The sequence below is a fragment of the Leptopilina boulardi genome, unplaced genomic scaffold, assembly GCF_019393585.1.
Source record: "Leptopilina boulardi isolate dan_hultmark-lab unplaced genomic scaffold, ZJU_Lbou_2.1 LbouV2_342, whole genome shotgun sequence".
Taxonomy (NCBI): Eukaryota; Metazoa; Arthropoda; class Insecta; order Hymenoptera; family Figitidae; genus Leptopilina; species Leptopilina boulardi.
This window is the reverse complement of record NW_026137910.1, coordinates 1,223,171-1,243,968: the sequence shown is the minus strand read 5'-3', so window position 1 is coordinate 1,243,968 and position 20,798 is coordinate 1,223,171. Positions and strand designations below refer to the sequence as shown.

Genomic DNA, 20,798 nt, shown 5'->3' with positions numbered 1-20,798 from the left:
TTCGACGTATTGGCTGTTCGGTGTTTTGGTTTTTCGATATTTTGGCTTATCGATGTTTTGTCCGTTCGATGTATTGACTGTTCGACGTCTTGGCTTTTCGACATTTTTACCGTTCGACGTATTGACTGTTCGACATTTTGACCATTCGACAACTTGCCATTAGACATTATGTCTGTTCGACGTATTGACCGTTCGGTGAAAAGCAAGCGTCTCATCCTGCGGTGAACATTTGAATTATGTTCAAATAACAAAATGTTTGAAAGAAAGTTTATTTCTACGTAAAAAAATGTGTTGGCCCTGAAAAGGGCCGATTATTGTCAGAAGGGACTACATGCCTAACTGCTTTTTTATTATATCAAGTTTCTTCAGTGCTAAATCGATAGCTCGCGTGTGCATAAATATTTCATGCACACGGTTTTTCTTTTTTGCAGCACTTAACTTCTCGTACATTAGTCTTATTAAAATACTCAATCTTCTAAGATGCTGCATTGTAGACGGGCGATTCATTTTCGAAAAAAAATCAATTTTACTAAACGCCTACAACCCAGAAGACAAGTATTTACTGACTCGAAAATAAAATATTGCAGTATTTATGTATGTACTTTCTTTCCCACCAACGTTTCTTAAGTCGCGGGAGGGGGGTACTTAGAAATTCATTGGTGCTCCATTTGTATTTTCTATGAGGTCTTTCTTTACCGTCCGCTCGCAATTTTCGCTGACGGTACTTCATTATACGTGAAGGGTATGTGGGTAAAGGACGTTTTTCTGTGGTTTGAAACTTTCTCTGAAATAAAAAATGATTTCGGGTTAAAATTTTGGAAAAATGATTTAGTTTGGTATAAGAAATCTCGCTATTCTTCTCATTTACTATAACTTAACGCAAAAATAATAAAAATAATAAGCAATAAATAGTAAAATAATGTATTACATCATAGTTGATTCAGCGGCCACTCGCTCGAATTGGCGCTGTTTACTGGAGCACCGACCCACTCAAGCAACGTCTGTGTATGCGCCGCCATGTTTCTTTTCATTTTCGTTTAAAAATGCCACTTTTTAAACTTAATTTTTTAATAATTTAACGCAAAATTATGTATTTTTCGGAGAACAGCGAGATTCTTTGAACCCTAATCTATAATCCCTCAAAATTTTAGACAAAAATCTTTTCTCATTTTAGAGTGAAATGTATACTACCAAAACACATTTTCCCATACTAGGTCACGTGGGAGGTTCCCACATACCTTTAATATTGAAAATCCATTTTAAACATAGTTGTAAGTTGTAAATATTAAATCTTTTTTTATTTCTTTTTTCAAAATTTTTTTATTAAAAATTATATTTTAGAAAATATAAGTACACAAGATTTTATATATATATGGATGAATCGCGCAGACAGGATTTATATTTAGGTGACGTCACTCCTAACCTCACATTTTCTAATAATTTCTATTATATAAATTTCGATTAAAATAACTTGAGTAACTGATGTAATCAATCTGTGTTAAAGTTATTAACAATTCCAAACAACGTTTTTCTTTTATTTCTCGAATAAAATCTTCTATTCGTTTTGAAGGTAATATTTTGATTTCATCTTTTACTGGAAAATAATGTTTCTCCCAATTTTCACCATTTTGACCTTCTTTACAATCTAAACTAATTTTATTCAAAATTTTATTTTTATTCTGTTCATCATCGTCACTTTCAACAGATACTACAATATATCTGTCGCTGTCAAGATTTTTCATACATTTCAAATGAATGCGCAAATTTTTTGGATAATCTTCATTTTTTAAATTGAATGTAAATGATTTTGGAGGATTTTGAAATAGTAGTTCTTGTAGCGCTGTTGTTTCTCTTTCATAATTTAAACTCCATTTTACTTCAAGTAAATATTTTCTGTCAATTTGTGTTTCAGTTTCTAATATGCCATCAATAATGTGATATTGGAATATTTGTATAAAAGTTATCAATGTAACAATGCAATTGATTCCATTCATTTTTTTGTGCATTCTGTAAAAAGAAAAATAAAAAGAATTTTTTTTTTTATACACAATATTCGATTATTAAATTTTTTAAAAATATTATAAAATTACTACTTGCCCCCCCCCCCCACAGTCCTAAAAAAAAATGCCCAGCGATATTACTTGCACACTTGAATTATTTTTTAATAGTTAACAAATAAGACAAATATGAATTACTAACCTTTTAATAACAATTTTTTGATGATTTATGTAAATTATTATGCTTCAAAAACCGCAAAGTAGAAACAAGTGCGTTTTAATAATTTTATTTTGCCTCTATATCTTTCAAGACTGGCATTTGTATACTAACGAAAATTCATATACCGCATTTCTAAAGATCGAACTCATCCCCACTCTGACGTACAAAAAGGCGATTTTTCCGTACACCTGTCCTACACGGAGAGAAAAATCTAACTTTTATAGATTATGCTACACGTCTCCAAATCTAAAAAAACGGAATGCAAGTTACAGGATGTAAAATATACAGAAGTCTACAATCTATATAATTTTTTCATGGCTATTTGACCCTCGGGGACAAGAGGCCAATAAACATAACCAACCAACCAACCAACTTTTATAGAATGAAACTGATTCCTTATTTTACAGTAAGAAGCTGACTTATATTTAAATATTCATTATTCAAATAATTCATGTTATATTAATCAAGTACAATATCAATTATGTTTATAAAAATAAAAAAATTCTACGAAAAAATGTTTGGTGGCCCTGAAAAGGGCCGATTGTTATTTTTTTCTTCTTTTTTAATGAAAAGGAATTTAGCCGCCGAAACCGTAGAGAGTACGTCCCTGACGTTTTAGAGCATAGACAACATCCATTGATGTGACAGTCTTCCTTTTAGCATGTTCGGTGTATGTAACAGCATCGCGGATAACATTTTCCAAAAATACTTTCAATACTCCGCGAGTTTCTTCGTAAATCAATCCTGAAATACGTTTTACACCACCGCGACGAGCCAGACGACGAATCGCTGGTTTTGTGATACCCTGAATGTTATCACGAAGAACTTTACGATGCCTTTTCGCTCCTCCTTTTCCCAATCCTTTTCCTCCTTTACCACGACCAGTCATTTTTTCGGCGACTACGAAAATACGTCAATAATAAAGAAAACCACAACAGAGATTCAAGTTCCACCTGAATTTGTGGCCCTTTTATAGTCTCTGACAATAGTCTTCTCCCTCTCTTGCTTAATTGACCAATCATCGATTTTTAATCCCCTACCACTTGATTTTGTACAGAAGTGAGAAGTTTATAAAAGTCTCACATAAGAAAAAAAAATATACTATTCTCGTTTTGATTACTGTTAGAGAACTTTCGTTACTCAAGAGAAAAACAAAAATGGCTCGTACCAAACAGACTGCTCGTAAGTCAACGGGAGGAAAAGCTCCAAGGAAACAGCTTGCGACAAAAGCAGCAAGGAAAAGTGCACCAGCAACTGGAGGAGTAAAAAAGCCGCACAGGTATAGGCCTGGAACTGTCGCTCTTAGGGAAATCCGTCGGTATCAAAAAAGTACCGAACTTTTGATTAGGAAATTACCTTTCCAGCGTCTCGTCCGTGAAATCGCTCAAGATTTTAAAACAGATTTACGTTTTCAAAGTTCAGCTGTCATGGCCCTCCAGGAAGCTAGTGAAGCCTATTTGGTTGGTCTTTTCGAAGATACCAACTTGTGTGCCATTCATGCTAAACGAGTCACAATTATGCCAAAAGACATTCAATTAGCTCGTCGTATCCGTGGAGAACGTGCTTAATTTTCCCGCTTGCAAATCAAAAAAAAAAAAAAAAGAACAATCGGCCCTTTTCAGGGCCAACAAATGTTTTTTACGAAGAATAATTTTTTTTTCAAACACGATTTACATTTTTCATATATTCTCAAATAGAATATATATATTTTAATTTATATAATACTAATCTCAATGATCAATAATCGAAATTATGGTTCTCAAAAATATATTTTAATCTTGATTGTAAAAACCATAGGGTTTTTTTACAATTTATTTTATAATAATAAATCAATAGAATCTATTAGCGCATTTAAATTTAGCTTATATTTATAATTAAATTTAAAAATTTTATAAGTATTAACATAAGATAAAATTTATTTTTTCATTGTACATTTTTGTTACAGTATATTATTTTTCATCAATTTTCCTTTATTTTTAACAGTTAAATTTTTCTTTTATTTCATTGTTTATATTATTATAAAGTCCAAACAAGTAGTACACAGTTTATTTTCAAAATTTGAAATGAAAAAAAAGAGAAATTATTGTCTGAAACACTTTGTCTTCCTTACTATTAAATAATATAATTTACAATTATTCTATTTATTTAATTAAATTTATTGGTATTTATTACTAAAATTTATAAAAATAAATATAATTTTATAAAATTTGACTGACAAACATTTAATATTTTTATAAATTAAATTTTTCGCCATGTGTGAAATTATCGAAAATCAATTCTATGTGAATTTCAAATATAAGAAATCATAACTGTTGTATGTAAAAGAAAACACTTATAAATAAACACTAAAGGTCACAAAGATCATTTTGTAATATCTTATGTATTTTGTTTTTCGGATTTTCTTTATAGGTTTAATTTTAAATATTAAAAATGTAATGTAATAAAAAAATCGTCTCATATAGGTATATTAATATTTTGTAAAATATGCATATATAAAAAAACGGATCACGTTCTATAGTATATAACAATAATGCAAGTTTTTTCATTACTACCATATAAATTATATTTTATAGGTATTAATTTATGATTGTTTATACCAGAATTAAATTAATTATCTAATTAATTAAATCAATTAAATTAATTTAAATCTATAAAATTATTTAAAAATTTGTTTGTTTCACATTTTTTTGGACAAGCATTTTATATGATTTTGAGTCTATATTAATTTTTTTAATTGTATTTTTTATTGTTAAATATTTTCTATTTACTCTAAAATACGTTTAATAATAAATCAGATTTTAATTTTTTACAAGTAAGATCATTAAACATATTCTATTATCTAATCATTATGTTTTTTTTCTATATATTCAACAAAATTTCGAGTAATGAACGTGACATGAACTTACTTTCACATGTATTTTTTAAACAAATTTGACTATCAAATAGGTCTTTTTTTCATCTCGTTTTGTAAATTCAGAATTTGTGAAGTATTTTTCAAAAAAAATTATTTTATCTTAGTTGTAAACATTAAGAAAAATGAAAATAATTTATAAAATATTGGGCTGAAATTAGAAATTATTATTGAAAATTTACAAAGGCCTTTCTTCACCGTTCGTGCTTCAATATTTATACGTTGCCAATTCAAGTTGCTGATGATATTGTGATTTCCTTCGTAGAGGTAAAGTGTGTAACATTACCCAGTGTCATTGCTAAGTAATAGCAAACCTAAAAAAAATGACTGAATTATCTACTTCGGTTGGAGGAACAACTCCAAAAAAGTTAAGTTCTTCATCCAACATTAAAAAACCAAAATCTAAACCTAATCATCCGAAAACTTCTGAAATGGTGTTAGCTGCCATTTCTACACTCAATGAACGTGGTGGTTCATCTTTACAAGCCATTAAGAAGTATATTATCGGTACATATGCTATTGATGTCGTTAGGCTAGCGCCCTTCATCAAGAAATATTTAAAAAGTGCAGTTGAACAGGGAGATATTATTCAAACTAAAGGAAAAGGAGCTTCTGGATCTTTCAAATTAGGCTCAAAATCAAAAATTTCAAAGCCAAAGAAAGCACCGTCAAATTCGGAAAAAATCGTGGAGAAAGCAGTTGCTAAAAAATCTAAAGTAACAAAAGTTGCTTCTACAAAGAAGACAGCTGTCACAACGAAGTCTCCAGTTAAAAAAGCCGGAACTACAAAAGTGAAAAGTGCAACGACGAAAAAAACTCTAACGAAAGAAAAGGCAAAAACTTTACCTACAAAGCCCAAAATTCCTAAATCAAAAAAGATTACTCCAAAAAAAACCCGTTAAAACTGCCGCTAAATAAAAAGAAAATAAAAATGAATTTATTTTTTTAAAAATTAATAAATCCGTATCCAATCGGCCCTTTTCAGGGCCACCAAATATTTCTTTCGTAGAATTATCTTTTTTTCAAATACATATTTAATATTATTTGACATTAGTAAAACTGTATGTCAATATTAATTTATTTTTGATTCATTTATAAATAAAATTTAACCTTCAAAATGTGAAAATTTTCTTTGTCAATTTTAAATATTTGATTGAAATAATTAATTTGAACGCTCAAGATTATAATCGACATTCTGTGAATATAGAAAATAAAATATTTAAATAATTATGAAATTAAAGAACCCCGTACACAGAAAATGACTTACGGTTAAATTTGGCTATATTTTGAGAATTTTTAATTGAATGTGTCCTGATGGAAAGAAAAAATTGTCCGGACGTCACTGAATAAATAGTTTAGCTAAAAAAAAATGTCGAAACAACGCTGCGCCTAATGAATTTACGTATCTAAGTGGGCAAATCATGTACGTGAAGTTAGCACTCTAGACATAAAATATATAATTTTTTCCAATTGGAAAGGTTTGGTGGTCGTTTGGTGATCGTTAGGTGCTAGTTTTTAACGTTTGGTGGTCAAAAATAAAAAAACTAGAAAATCTTTCAATTTGGAGTGCCAACTTCACCCTTGCACTCCAGTTTTCAATATTTTTAAAAATTTCCTTTTCGAATCGTTTGGTGGTCGTTTGGTGGTTGTTAGGTGGTGGTTTTTAATGATTGGTGGTCATCCAATTAATAAATATAATCAAATTAAAGAACTTAAGTTACGCAGGCGATTCTGCTCGTGTTCAAAAGGCGCCAGAATTTAAATTAAAGAAATCCAATTACAAATTTGAAAAATACAAAACCCTAATTAACTAACAGTTTATATAAGCCTTTTGATTATTTAGTGTTCTACAACAATATTGTTATTTTTTATTTCATTTTATTATTTAACAACATAATCATTTTTTACTTTATTAAAGTAAAAGTATCAACTTTGATCAATTAACATGGAAATAACTATAACAGTTATTTAATTCAGAATACCTCGTAAAACTGGCATATGTTATTTTCTTTAATTTAAATAATGCCATATGAAAATCGAAGATTCTTAATATCTATAACGGAGTGCTAACTTCACATTTACAATTTCTTTTAAATAATTTTCATAATTTTTAAAATTTCTTTTTCGTATCGTTTGGTGGTCGTTTGGTGGTTGTTAGGTGGTGGTTTTTGATGATTGGTGGTCATCCAATTAATAAATATTAACAAATTAAAAAACTTAAGGCGCATTCAGACCTTCGACTGCCTGCACAGACAGCGTGGTGGGAGGCTGCCTGTGCAGGCAGTCGAAGGTCTGAATGCGCCTTTATGTCCTTATACGGAGGCGATTCTGCTCGTGTTCAAACGGCACCAGAATTTAAATTAAAGAAATCCAATTACAAATTCAAAAAATACATCGTGTAATTTTTATTTTTTTAAGATAATTGATGGTAATTACTCATTATTAGTTAATTAATTGTTAGATTATTAATTAATTACTCATAAATTAATAATTAATTACTATTTATTATCAATTATCTTAAAAAAATAAATGTCAACACGATGCGCGCGCATCCATCTCCAAGGGACTTGGAGTTGGACTTGCTTTTTGGAGCTATTGTAGAAGCTCCATCATATGTCTATGATTATATGCCATAGACTAACAACATTGTAATAGAACGCTCAGGACAATTCAAAAAGTGTCCAAACCGGAAGGACAGCATATAAAGGCCTGAGCAGAATAGCGTCGTAATCGTAAACGCAATCGCAAACGTAAACGGAAGAATGAGTTAGAGAAGGATAGGTATATTGTTTATCCTTCTCTAACTTATTCTTCCGTTTACGATTACGATTCCGGTTACGTTTCTATTCTGCGTTGGCCTTAAGATACTGCCTGTATATGTTTGCTGTATTTGCACTCATGACCTAGTTACAAAACGCAACACAAAACGCTGTCATAGAACTCCAGCCTAAAGGTTCTTTACGCGCCCAACCCTGCTACTCAGGCAGCAGACGAGCTGTGCAAGTAGCTTAAATTTAGAGTTATCGAAGTGAAAAAACTTCGATACATTTCCAAATTAGAGATTTCGTTTCATCTTGTTGGAAACCCTGTTTTTCTAAGTGACTAACAGGTCTTTTCTTGATTTGTAATTTACGTTGACAAGCCGCATTAAAGAAGAAAAAGGAAAATTTAGTTTTTAATACTAAGTTTACGTTAAAAAAAATATTGAGTACGCTAGAGTAAGTACAAAATCTTCACATAAATATTATATTCTTTTAAAACGGGATATATTTTTATTCAAAATTTCTTGTTTTTTCATACATTTTGATACTCTTTAATATATGCAATATTTTACATTTAGAATATTTTGTATGTCCACATTATATTATCTTTCGATATATTCAACACAGATATTTCAGAAAAAGTTTCATTTATTATTAAAATTAGCAAATTTTTCTATAATTAAATCATTACATTGATACACAACCCAAGTGGAAATATATTTTCTATAAAATTTACAACAAATTTTATACATATTTACAAAAATATCCCCCGTTTGCAATTTAAAATTATTAGAAATTTAATTTTCATTTACAGCAAGATTAAAATGCAAATTTGCTACAATAATTTGATTTGGATTTGTAAGAAGATTGTAATTCCAAGTTGCGAAAGGAAAACATGTTTGTTTACCTATGTGAAAGAATTGCCGAGAAATTTCAGAATTTTTTAATGGCAATTTTTCATAAATTTGTTTAAAATAATCTAGATAGTGTTGCTCGTGGAGAATTACTAAGTTACTATAATAATTACATATTATAATGTTTTTCGCACATGTTATCAAAATATTTAAAAATTAATTCTGCATGTTAGAAATGAAAGCATTTTTGTTTACAGGAGCCTATACGTGATACTGAAGCAAGTAATAGAAAAATTTTACTTTCTATTAATGGTCCTCAAATCTTCACACGGTGAGCTTACATGTTCCTTATATTAAATCTTAGAATTAAAAATTTCATTTATGATTTTATAGATGCCGCGGAAGCCGAAAGTTTCAACAAACGAAGCAGTAGATGCAATTTTGAATCAAGAAAGCAGTAAAGAAATTCTTGAAGAGAAACTGCCTCCATATTCATCCGATTTTTATAAAAGTGTGAGCAAAAGTTTGAATGGCCATTGGACTGCTCAAGATGTATATAGAAACCTTCGTGAAAATAGGAATAGATTAAGAGCTTTAGTTTTCGACGCGCTTGGTATTCCTGAAATAAATAAAATTCAAAGAAATATTGACAATGAACCTGGATGTTCAACGGAGAATGATGAAGACAGTCTTTCTGATGATGAAAGCCACTTCCAGTTTAATGACTCAATTTCAGAAAATGATAAAACTTTTCTAGTCATCATCAAAAGTGAGCTATATGAATTGATGAAGCCTGAAATGGTAAGATATAAAACTTGCGAAAAATACGTTTTGAAACCTCGTGTCTGGTCAAATATTATCATGAAAGAGGTCTGGCGACAATTACGTCTCCCCTGCGCTTATACATTCAAAAAACCTCATCCTTCTCGAGACAAAACTGCCATTTTTTTAAAAATATTTGGACGTTGCAAAAGTAAAATTTGCAATAATGAATTTTTTGCTATTGCAGATAAAGAACCTCTTCCGGGTGGAGATTTAGTTTTAAAAATTAAAACCAATGATACCAGCGGTAAACCTCACGAGAAGGTAAAACGTCAGTTAAAGTTTTATGAGCGTGACGAGTTGGGGAAGAAAGTAGTTTTTGAAGGAGCTGCAAATTTGCAGCGCAATATTGCTCGAGAAGAAATGCGCGTAGAAGATGCTAATGCTCCAATTCTTTATGACCAAATGGTTTTAAGAAAATTAAAGCAGCAACAAAGAGAAAAAGACTTAGGTCTTTCATCGAAAGACGGAATTAATCCTGTTCTTACACTGCAAAAGTTGAAATACACATCACCTTATAGTGGCAGCATACACCATATTGCACTGGATGATTTCACTCTTCACATATTCATGCCTGAAATGATTTACATGTGGAAAGAGCAAAGTCGGGTAAAAAAAAATCTTTCGGAAATATCAATAGACTCTTCAGGATCGTTAGCAAATAAGCTAAAGCTGCCAAATGGTGATCTATCAGGTCATATATTTGCTACAGAAATAATTATAAATGTGAAACACACATTAGTGTCAGTTGGACTTTTATTGTCAGAGTCTCAAGATAGTGCAACATTCGACTTTTTTTTAAAGAGGTGGCTTATGGCGGGTGCTCCTGTACCAAAAATCGCTGTCTGCGATTTTTCGAAAGCTTTATTGCGAACACTTTCCGTTGTTTTCAACAGAAAGTCAATTAAAGAATATGTTGATACTTGTTTTGAGGTTCTTCAACTGCAAGTGGATTACCGACCAGATGATACATTTATAAGAGTTGACGTAGCTCATTTCATGGCCATTTTCTCACGTTTGAAATGTTTTCAAATTAAAAATATTGCTGTGAAAGATTTTTTAATGCGATGTGTGGCCCTTCTAGTTTCATGCAGTAATTTTGAACGGTTTAAAACCATTTTAACTATGATTTTAATTGTGACAACACATAATTATGAAAGCAAAAATGTAAATGGTATGAATGTACCTATGCCCGCCAAAGAAGCTAGAAAATTCTTGAATAATCTTATATCCACAGAAGATCATTCGTCCATAAAACTGCTAATTCCAAATGAAGAAAGTGAAGAATACAAAAAAATTACATTGAAACTAAAAGCTAATAATCAAGATCCTCTGGAAGAGAGTTCAACTTTCTACGAAGAAATTAATTATTCTCAGAAAATTGAGTCGTGGATTGATTTGATTGTTCAGAATGTGAAAATCGGTAAGTTTTTTGTTGACGCTCATAATTTTGAACAGAACTACTGTTTAATTTTTTCTTAATTTTAGTTCAATATATTATTTTTTCAAATTAAAACTAGTTTAAGAATTTGATTTAATCTATTCTACTTTAAGTGTGTAATTTTTATATTTGTTTCTATTTTCTATCAAAGGTGACGAAAAAGGAATTGATCCAAATCCGTTTTATCTCCCTTTATTTGCACAAGATATGATAAGACTGTCAAAACAGTTTCCTCTGTGGTCTGCAGTAATGACGCCATTTTTCAAATGCGAAATTCTTCGAGGATCAAGTGCTTCTTCTGAAGGACATTTCAACGAATTGAAAAATCAAATTCTGCAGGGAGCTCGATTAACGGACGTTCACAAATTATTTATCATTTATTGGCGTGCAATGCAAGGCGCAATCAATATAAGTTCGAGTAAATTAATTAGTTCCGAATTAAAGAGTAATCTGGAAGTTACAGAAAATAATAATTTAGAGACCAATGATGATGAACAAATTAAAAATATTGCAAAAGATCCGGAACCACGAGAAAGAAATGAAAGCTGCAATATTCGAGAAATCGAATTTGATGAAAGTGCATCATCAGAGCTTGATAATAATAATAATAATAATGACGAATTAAATTGGGATAATAAAGACAGGAATATCGAAACAGACGAATTATTATTAATAGAAAACTGGCGGAACAAAGCCAAGAAAATAAATCCGGTCTTAACTCTGCCTCTTTCCAATTCACCTGCAGAAACTGTACCGAAGAAGAAACGAACTAAATATTTTCAACCATTTCCAGAAATAAAACAAATTGAGATAAATTTAGACAGTAAAAACAAAAAAGTGAAATTGTTTCTGCAAAATAGAAATCTTGCTAAAACGCGACTCCTAATTGACAAAAAATCAGTTACGGTGAAAAACACATGTGCTTTTGACTCAATTATGTCAATAATCTCAATTGCTGCAACAGATAGTCCCTCATATCTTCAATATCTGAAAGCAAAATCGGACTCTATTAAAGATGTGGTTAATTTTGTTTTATGCTTCTTGGACCTTGGAGGGATAGGGCGTAATGTTGGACCCGTTTATATACATCGTGCAGTTATTCTTATGGAGGCCTTTATGGTAAACGAATCCCATGTACAAAATACAATGTCTTATTTAATAGCGCAAGTCCAAATCAGCTAAGAGTTATAGATGCTTACTGCTGTCTTCCCGTTATGTGGCAACACTTAATGAAAGAAGAAATTACTTTCTCGAGGTCTAAAACTTGCGAAGCTGGACATAATGTTCTCCAAAAAGTAAAGAGAATATCGGTTGATGAGGACATTATTAGAACCAAAGGAATTGAAGCACTAAGTGAGTCTCTTATTTTACACTCAAGTTACAAGTGCTCTATTAGCAATTGCTCTCGGCAAATTAAAGATGTAAAAATAGATTTTAACGTTCAAATATACATAGAATTGGAGATAATGATTTCATCACAGACACTGATGACCTGCTCACCGAAAGACTTCCCTATCTACTTGAATTTTGATAATAATACTTTCAGGTAAATTAATTAATTTTTCTTCTTTAAAATTAAATTAAAATTGATTGCATATAAATAATAATTCTCATAACGCAGTGCTAAGAAGGGCATTTTTTTGCACTTTGTTATGAAAAGTATTATTCGTATTTGGAAGCAAAATTGAATTCGACTGGAATTTTATTTTGTATTGAAAAAAAAGTCTACTCCTCGTTACTTTTGTTCACACAGATTGAAACAAAAGTCTATTACATATTATTTTCGTTTCCACAGATGTTGAAACAGAAGTCTTCTTCAAATTCCTTTTGTTTACACTTAATATTGGATAAAAAGTCACTTCGAATTTAATTCCTAATTTGGTATTAAAACAAAAGTCTACTTCACATTACTTTTTTTTACACAAATTAAAACAAAAGTAGTTTTGACTTTAATTTGTAATTAATTTAATTTCAATTAAATTAAATAAAAATCAAATTAAATTGATACTAAATAGTAATAATAATAAGTTTAAATTGTTTAACAAAAATCACTTGAGCAATACTCTTGTGTGTACTTGAGTCCTGCACTTTTTTGAACAAAACTAAAGAGGAATTTACTTTTGATTTTGATATCTGAAAATTAAAAATTTAGAGATCTGAAACAAAAATAAACGAAGTTAACTTATAAATTTGATGTTTAAAAAAAAAGTAAAAAGGCATTTACTTTTGTTTCAAATATCTGAAACAAAGGTAAATTTAGTTGACTGTCAATTCTGATGATAAAACCAAAAGTTACTTTTGTTTCCAATACATTGATTCGAAACCAAACAAAAGTGTTTTCAAATTTGATTTTTATTTTGTAAACGTCCCTGTTGGTAACTTGTGTGAACATAGTTGCCGATTTTTGAACGAGCGTTGTTTTTGGAACTCGCAATTAGCTTCGCCTACAGCTTGTTCGAAAAAAGCGCTCGATCAAAAAATGGCAATTGCTCACACTCATTACGAAATATACTATTCTTTGTCATTTATCTAATCGCAAGAAACAAGTGAAAAAAACACATTTTAAATTTTTCCATTCTGTTTTACAAAATTTCTAATGCTTTTTGACATTTATGACGTTTAAAAGTCATTCAATCATAAGAAAATTTAATTTTCTTTTATATATAAAATTTGAAATACTATACTAAATAGAAAAATGGAACATATCTAAATATATGAATTTTTTTTATAGATTAGCAGGAATAATAGCTTTTGTCCCAGGCCATTTTACTGCACTCTGTAGAAGAATTAATGGAAATTGGGAAGAACATAACGATCTATGTCAGGGAAAGAAAAATTTCAACAGTAATATGAAAATAACACCAATTGCAGCAATATACATTACTTCTAAAAAAAATTGATGCATAATTACGAAAAATTTTAAAAACAAAAAAATTTAAATAAAGAGTTAATTGTCAAATTTGAACGAAAAGATTGCTTTTATTATTGTTTTTCATGTTTCATTTCATATTTTCAGTATTAATAAACATCATATTAAAAGTAATATAGAAGTTATACGAAAAAAAATTGAAAAAATTATTACTAACTTCATATAACATTGAAAAAAAGACTACTATAATTTCTAACCATTACTGAATACGCAAAAGTATTTTTTCAATTTTGACATTAAATCAAGAAAAATCACCACACAAAGATTTATTTTAACTGATATGAAGAAATTAAAAATTTTTTAAAATAAAATGCAAATGTATAGTTAGCACGATTTTCATATGGCAAAATTTATATAAAAAAAATTACATTGGCCTGTTTTACGAGGTATTGTGAATTATGGTTAATTTATTGTTAATTAATAATATTACATTGTTATAGTTATTTCCACGTTAATTTATCAATGTGTGATTTGATAAAATAGGAAAATATTATGAAGTTAAATAATAAAATAAAATAAGAATTAACAATATTATTGTAAATCACTAAATCGCTGAAAGGTTCAGTTGAATTTTAAGTTAATTAAAGATTTTGTATTATTTGAATTTGTAATATAATTTTTTTTAATTTCAAATTTGGCGCCTTTTGAACTCGAGTAGAATCACCTTCGTATAAAGGTACTTGCACAGCTCTTTTTAATAGAGAAAAATTTCCAGAAAAATACATTTTTCTACCATATCAATTCACATTTTACTTTAAAATAATAATAATACGGTAATTCTATTATCTTTTATTGATTTTTATTAATAATTTGCATTAAAAAACAAATATTTCATTTTAGTTGAATTCAAATCTTTCGCGGGAGCGTTCGGCATGCTGCACGGGCGTCTTTTGAACACGAGCAGAATCGCCTCCGTATAAGGACATAAGTTTTTTAATTTGTTAATATTTATTAATTGGATGACCACCAATCATCAAAAACCACCACCTAACAATCACCAAACGACCACCAAACGATACGAAAAAGAAATTTTAAAAATTATGAAAATTATTTAAAAGAAATTGTAAATGTGAAGTTAGCACTCCGTTATAGATATTAAGAATCTTCGATTTTCATATGGCATTATTTAAATTAAAGAAAATAACATATGCCAGTTTTACGAGGTATTCTGAATTAAATAACTGTTATAGTTATTTCCATGTTAATTGATCAAAGTTGATACTTTTACTTTAATAAAGTAAAAAATGATTATGTTGTTAAATAATAAAATGAAATAAAAAATAACAATATTGTTGTAGAACACTAAATAATCAAAAGGCTTATATAAACTGTTAGTTAATTAGGGTTTTGTATTTTTCAAATTTGTAATTGGATTTCTTTAATTTAAATTCTGGCGCCTTTTGAACACGAGCAGAATCGCCTGCGTAACTTAAGTTCTTTAATTTGATTATATTTATTAATTGGATGACCACCAATCATTAAAAACCACCACCTAACAACCACCAAACGACCACCAAACGATACGAAAAAGAAATTTTAAAAATTATGAAAATTATTTAAAAGAAATTGTAAATGTGAAGTTAGCACTCCGTTATAGATATTAAGAATCTTCGATTTTCATATGGCATTATTTAAATTAAAGAAAATAACATATGCCAGTTTTACGAGGTATTCTGAATTAAATAACTGTTATAGTTATTTCCATGTTAATTGATCAAAGTTGATACTTTTACTTTAATAAAGTAAAAAATGATTATGTTGTTAAATAATAAAATGAAATAAAAAATAACAATATTGTTGTAGAACACTAAATAATCAAAAGGCTTATATAAACTGTTAGTTAATTAGGGTTTTGTATTTTTCAAATTTGTAATTGGATTTCTTTAATTTAAATTCTGGCGCCTTTTGAACACGAGCAGAATCGCCTGCGTAACTTAAGTTCTTTAATTTGATTATATTTATTAATTGGATGACCACCAATCATTAAAAACCACCACCTAACAACCACCAAACGACCACCAAACGATTCGAAAAGGAAATTTTTAAAAATATTGAAAACTGGAGTGCAAGGGTGAAGTTGGCACTCCAAATTGAAAGATTTTCTAGTTTTTTTATTTTTGACCACCAAACGTTAAAAACTAGCACCTAACGATCACCAAACGACCACCAAACCTTTCCAATTGGAAAAAATTATATATTTTATGTCTAGAGTGCTAACTTCACGTACATCAAATCACTTGTTCGAAAGTGAATATTATAAAAAAATTAATTCAGTGACTTCTGGACAATTTTTTTTTCAATCAGAACACTTTCAACTAAAAATTTTCAAAATATAGCCAAATTAAATCATAAGGCATTTTCTGTGTATTTAATGCGGGGTCCTTTCATATGAAAATGTTTTATAACAAAAATAAAAGCAACGTTTTAAAAACTTGTTGGCCCTGAAAAGGGCCGATTGTTTTGTAATGTTTGTTAATTCTTTTTAGATAAAAGAAATTTAAGCTTTCTTTTCTGTCTTTTTGGGTAGAAGAACTGCCTGAATGTTTGGCAGAACACCACCTTGAGCAATAGTAACTCCAGAAAGAAGCTTATTTAATTCTTCATCGTTTCTGATGGCCAACTGGAGATGTCTTGGAATGATTCTCGATTTTTTATTATCTCTCGCAGCATTGCCAGCTAATTCAAGCACTTCGGCGGCCAAGTACTCCATGACAGCTGCCAAATAAACGGGTGCTCCAGCTCCAACGCGTTCTGCATAATTTCCTTTACGCAATAAACGATGAATTCTACCAACAGGAAATTGAAGTCCAGCACGACTTGACCGTGTCTTTGACTTTGTCTTTGCTTTTCCTCCTTTACCACGTCCAGACATTGTGTTTAACTTTTTTTTGGTCGAGGATACTAATTACTCGGTAGTTAGAATCAAAATAATAATTTCCCACTTTTACTGCTTATTATATATAGCTCTTGATAGAAAGATCCCCCACCAATCCTGAAACACCTGTCATTTACTTCACTCTCATTGGTGGGCGTTCTTTTGTTCAATGTCTATAAAATAAATGCGAAAAAATTGCAAAACCATTCAGTCTCTGATTATCGTCAAGTAAATATCTCTGTCTGGAATATAAATCAAAAAGTTTCGAGATGGCTCCTAAAACAAGTGGAAAGGCGGAGAAAAAATCTGGTAAAGCCCAGAAAAGTATTAGCAAGTCCGACAAGAAAGTCAAGCGGAAGAAGAGGAAGGAAAGTTACGCAATCTACATTTACAAAGTTTTGAAACAAGTTCATCCTGATACTGGAGTTTCCAGCAAAGCAATGAGTATTATGAACAGTTTTGTAAATGATATTTTCGAGCGTATTGCGTCTGAGTCTTCACGTTTGGCTCATTATAACAAGAGATCAACGATTACATCGCGGGAGATCCAGACTGCAGTGAGACTTCTTCTTCCCGGTGAACTTGCTAAACACGCTGTTTCCGAAGGTACCAAAGCTGTGACAAAATACACCAGTTCCAAGTAACTTTGAAATAACGAAACTAAAATAATAACAATCGGCCCTTTTCAGGGCCAACAAATTTTTAAACGTTTGAATTTTTTGTTCTTCAATATTTACATTTAACTTTTTGCAAGAAAAAATAATTATTGATAATTTATTTATTTTTTGTTTATTCTTTGCATAAACCTTTTAGTGTGATTTTCGATTGTTTTAGTAAAACATCGATATTTAAATTTCTAAAAATTTAATTTTCTAATATTATAATAATAATCTACAAAATAATTAAATTATATTTTTTTTTCTAATAAAAAAAAGAATGATTTTTTACATCCATATACATTTATATATTAATTAATTATATTTGCATTTTTTTTTGAAAATTCATAAAAATTTAACGTAAATTAATTAATCTATTACATTTTTTGTATTTTATTTTTCATATAGTTTTCTATAAATTCAGAAAACAAACAATTTAAATTTCTCACTTATAGTTTTATTTTAAATAAGAGATTGAGTTTGACCTTCGTGTAGATAAATTTTCGTAAAACTTGAAACAAAAATTATATATAACTTTTAATATCCTTTAAAATTTCAATAGAATTTAACGATACTAAAATCATCAACGTTTATGATAAACGATTAGGAAACAATTATAAAAAAAATTAATCAAAAAAAATATTTTTTACTACGAGAAATATTTTTTAGGTTAAAAAAAATTATAGAATTTTTCATTTAAAAATCGTTTATTATAAACGTAGTAAATTTCAGCCTCGTTATTGGTTCTTTATTCTTCTGGCAATAAATTTTAATTAACTTATATTCGTCACTACTATAATCTGCAATATATTTAAAATCATTTTTGGTTTTAAAAAAAAATTATATTTTTTCAATGTAACTTTATTATTTCTTATTGACATTAATAATATATACATATTTACAACATTAAATATCGAGATCACATAAAAGATAATTTATAATTTTATATCTTTTGTCAAAAAGCAATATATGCAATACTGAATATAATTTATTATGAAATTAATTTTTAATTTATTGTCGAAATAAAATATATCGCTATATATAATAATTTAATAATAAATCATGACTTTTCAATGACTTGAGTGTTTCTAATTTCTGATAATGTAATATCTAAAAGTAAAGTTTTACACATTTTTAATTCGCGTAGAAAAAGTTCAAATGGTTTTGAGGGACAATTTTTCACTGTATTACCTATTTGAAAAACATTTTTCGACCACACAAAATTGTATTGTGAACAATTTACAATAATATTATCAACAATTTTATCATCAGGTCTACCATCACTTTTCACACATATCACCATATATTTCCCCTCGGCAATTCTTTCCATACATTTTAAATGTATACGCATTGGACCATTATAATTTGGTAAATTAAATGCTCTTGATTTTAATGTTACTTCAAAGGGAGATTCTTCTAATGTTGATATAACAATATCCATGAAATTTAAATCCCAACTGATGTGAATTAATTTCAAATTGTCAATTACTGTTGTATTTCTAATACTGCCGTACATAGTGATGGTGTTTTCTGTTGAATTGAAGAAAAAGAGTTTTTATTTATATCACAGGGAGAAAAATATCAGGACTTTCTAGCAGAATACTACTTATATGTACTTATTTTGCACGCTTTCCTGTCGTTATTTTTTTCTTTTTTTTTTTGATACAATCAAACACTGTACTTATTGCTCAATATAGTTCTTGGTCGTACTAAAAATTGACGGCAGAGCGCGTGCAAAATAAATACAATAATAGTGTTCTGCTAGAAAGCCCTGATATTTTTCTTATGAATTTTAGTAAGCCAATATTTTTTTACAGAATAGTATTATTTACTTATTATATTTATACATCTTTTTGTTGTTTTTTCATCTCAAAACAAGAGCATTGTTTTGACACGGTAAATTGAGTTTCTTGTTTTGAATTATTTATCGAATATAAAGTATAATAAATTATATTATTATATAATTTTATATATCTAAAAGAAAATTATCTGATAGAAAAATTTAACCTTTTTTTTAAAGCAAGCAAATTTAATAAAATAAATAAATTATACCCTTTTATTTGATTTAGAATTCTAGAAACATTCTAAAATGGAAAATTACAAAAAAATTATGATTACAATATTGTTTGTATATTTTGATAAAAATATGAATTATTTCTTACCTCCTTTTTTTGTTCCTAAATGTAGAGTATAATTAATAAAATATTATTTGATTAAAACTAAGTCGAATATTAATAACTGGTTCTAGGAAGTTTATATAGAAATTTTGATATCTCACTTTTCTGAATGCCATCAATACTTTTAATATATAATACGACAATATCATCACAGAAATTTATCTCACTTTAGTAATTGTTTTTTTCTATAATCGAAGAGAGATAGAGAAATATATGATAGAAAAGGATAATATTAATTTCAACGCCTGAGAAAATATTTTCTGTTTTTGTTATTTATGGGCGATTCCACGTCAAATTTATAGTCGATCTTTTAAATTCAGAGATAAAAATATTTTTTTTTGTTCTTTATGGAAAAAAAATAGTATAAGTATTTTTTTATATAAGTGTCTGAATTTATGTCACGCACTGAGAAAGGTGGGGGGAGAGTCTTTGCCAAACGTGACATAATGTATTTTTTCTATAAGAAAATAATATAAAAAAAATAGTTTGACAGTTGTGGGGGGAGAGGGTAGGGGTGAAAAATCTTGAAAAAGTGCTTGATATTTATAGACGCTCTCTATTGGTACATTTTAATAATTTTTGTCAAGATAAGAAAACTTTTATTTTTTCATCGACTTTTCAATAATGTTAACAAATATCAATTTTTATTGAAAAAAATAATAATTTTTTATGAAAAAATTATTAAAACATTTTTTTTTTCTCTAGAAACACTAAGAAGATTTATGCAAAAGAATTGTATAGTTTTTGCAAAATCTTAGTTTACAAAAAAATTGTTATAATTTTTTTTGTTCACATTCTAAAGTTGAAGACAAATTGAAGTTCTCTTGTAAAAAATTGTTAAATTCAATACTTTCGGAGTTAAATACTCTTTTGGAAAAAACGGATCTAGAAAAAGCTAAAATTTTGAAAATTTATTATTAAAAAATTAATAAAATAATAATAATAATAAATAAAATTTAATAATTTTTTTTTGTAAAAAAGGATAAAAAAAATATTTTTTATAATTTAAATAGTTGACTATAAATTTGATGTGGAATTACCCTTAGACAATCAAGGCAATGAACGTAAGGAAAGGGGAATCACAGTGTTCTGTGAAGTGAAGGTTGATTAAATTTAAGTTAACTGCGGGAAGTACACTCGTAGCCAGATAAGCT

General features: G+C 28.7%; 6 protein-coding genes and 1 long non-coding RNA gene across 8 annotated transcripts; 3 read left to right on the top strand and 4 right to left on the bottom strand.

Annotated features, from left to right (window-relative positions):
* Window positions 1–1,654: 1,654 nt before the first annotated feature.
* On the bottom strand, window positions 1,655–6,517 carry LOC127285978 (uncharacterized). Its single transcript, XR_007843687.1, has 3 exons — window positions 6,396–6,517; window positions 2,200–2,463; window positions 1,655–2,007 (listed from the first exon to the last, which is right to left on the bottom strand). It is a non-coding gene; the product is annotated as an uncharacterized LOC127285978 (long non-coding RNA).
* Window positions 2,735–3,177, bottom strand: LOC127285977 (histone H4-like). Its single transcript, XM_051312220.1, has one exon. It carries the CDS (start codon window positions 3,104–3,106, stop codon window positions 2,795–2,797), a length of 312 nt encoding a protein of 103 aa, XP_051168177.1. The 5' UTR covers window positions 3,107–3,177; the 3' UTR covers window positions 2,735–2,794.
* On the top strand, window positions 3,308–3,840 carry LOC127285976 (histone H3). The gene has a single exon (XM_051312219.1). The coding sequence runs from the start codon at window positions 3,375–3,377 to the stop codon at window positions 3,783–3,785; it is 411 nt and encodes a 136-aa protein (XP_051168176.1). The 5' UTR covers window positions 3,308–3,374; the 3' UTR covers window positions 3,786–3,840.
* LOC127285974 (histone H1-like) lies at window positions 5,364–6,115 on the top strand. The gene has a single exon (XM_051312218.1). The coding sequence runs from the start codon at window positions 5,452–5,454 to the stop codon at window positions 6,028–6,030; it is 579 nt and encodes a 192-aa protein (XP_051168175.1). The 5' UTR covers window positions 5,364–5,451; the 3' UTR covers window positions 6,031–6,115.
* A 9,851-nt stretch (window positions 6,518–16,368) lies between the features above and the next one.
* On the bottom strand, window positions 16,369–16,876 carry LOC127285973 (histone H2A-like). The gene has a single exon (XM_051312217.1). The coding sequence runs from the start codon at window positions 16,806–16,808 to the stop codon at window positions 16,434–16,436; it is 375 nt and encodes a 124-aa protein (XP_051168174.1). The 5' UTR covers window positions 16,809–16,876; the 3' UTR covers window positions 16,369–16,433.
* A 126-nt stretch (window positions 16,877–17,002) lies between these two features.
* LOC127285972 (histone H2B-like) lies at window positions 17,003–17,510 on the top strand. Its single transcript, XM_051312216.1, has one exon. It carries the CDS (start codon window positions 17,081–17,083, stop codon window positions 17,453–17,455), a length of 375 nt encoding a protein of 124 aa, XP_051168173.1. The 5' UTR covers window positions 17,003–17,080; the 3' UTR covers window positions 17,456–17,510.
* Window positions 17,511–18,347: 837 nt separating this feature from the next.
* On the bottom strand, window positions 18,348–19,796 carry LOC127285971 (uncharacterized). 2 transcript variants are annotated; one of them, XM_051312215.1, is made up of 2 exons: window positions 19,630–19,796; window positions 18,348–18,997 (listed from the first exon to the last, which is right to left on the bottom strand). In XM_051312215.1, the coding sequence occupies exon 2, from the start codon at window positions 18,981–18,983 to the stop codon at window positions 18,528–18,530; it is 456 nt and encodes a 151-aa protein (XP_051168172.1). In that variant the 5' UTR covers window positions 18,984–18,997; window positions 19,630–19,796; the 3' UTR covers window positions 18,348–18,527. The 2 variants fall into 2 exon arrangements, with proteins under 2 accessions (XP_051168172.1, XP_051168171.1); XM_051312214.1 differs by lacking the exon at window positions 19,630–19,796 and adding an exon at window positions 19,084–19,194.
* Window positions 19,797–20,798: the final 1,002 nt, after the last annotated feature.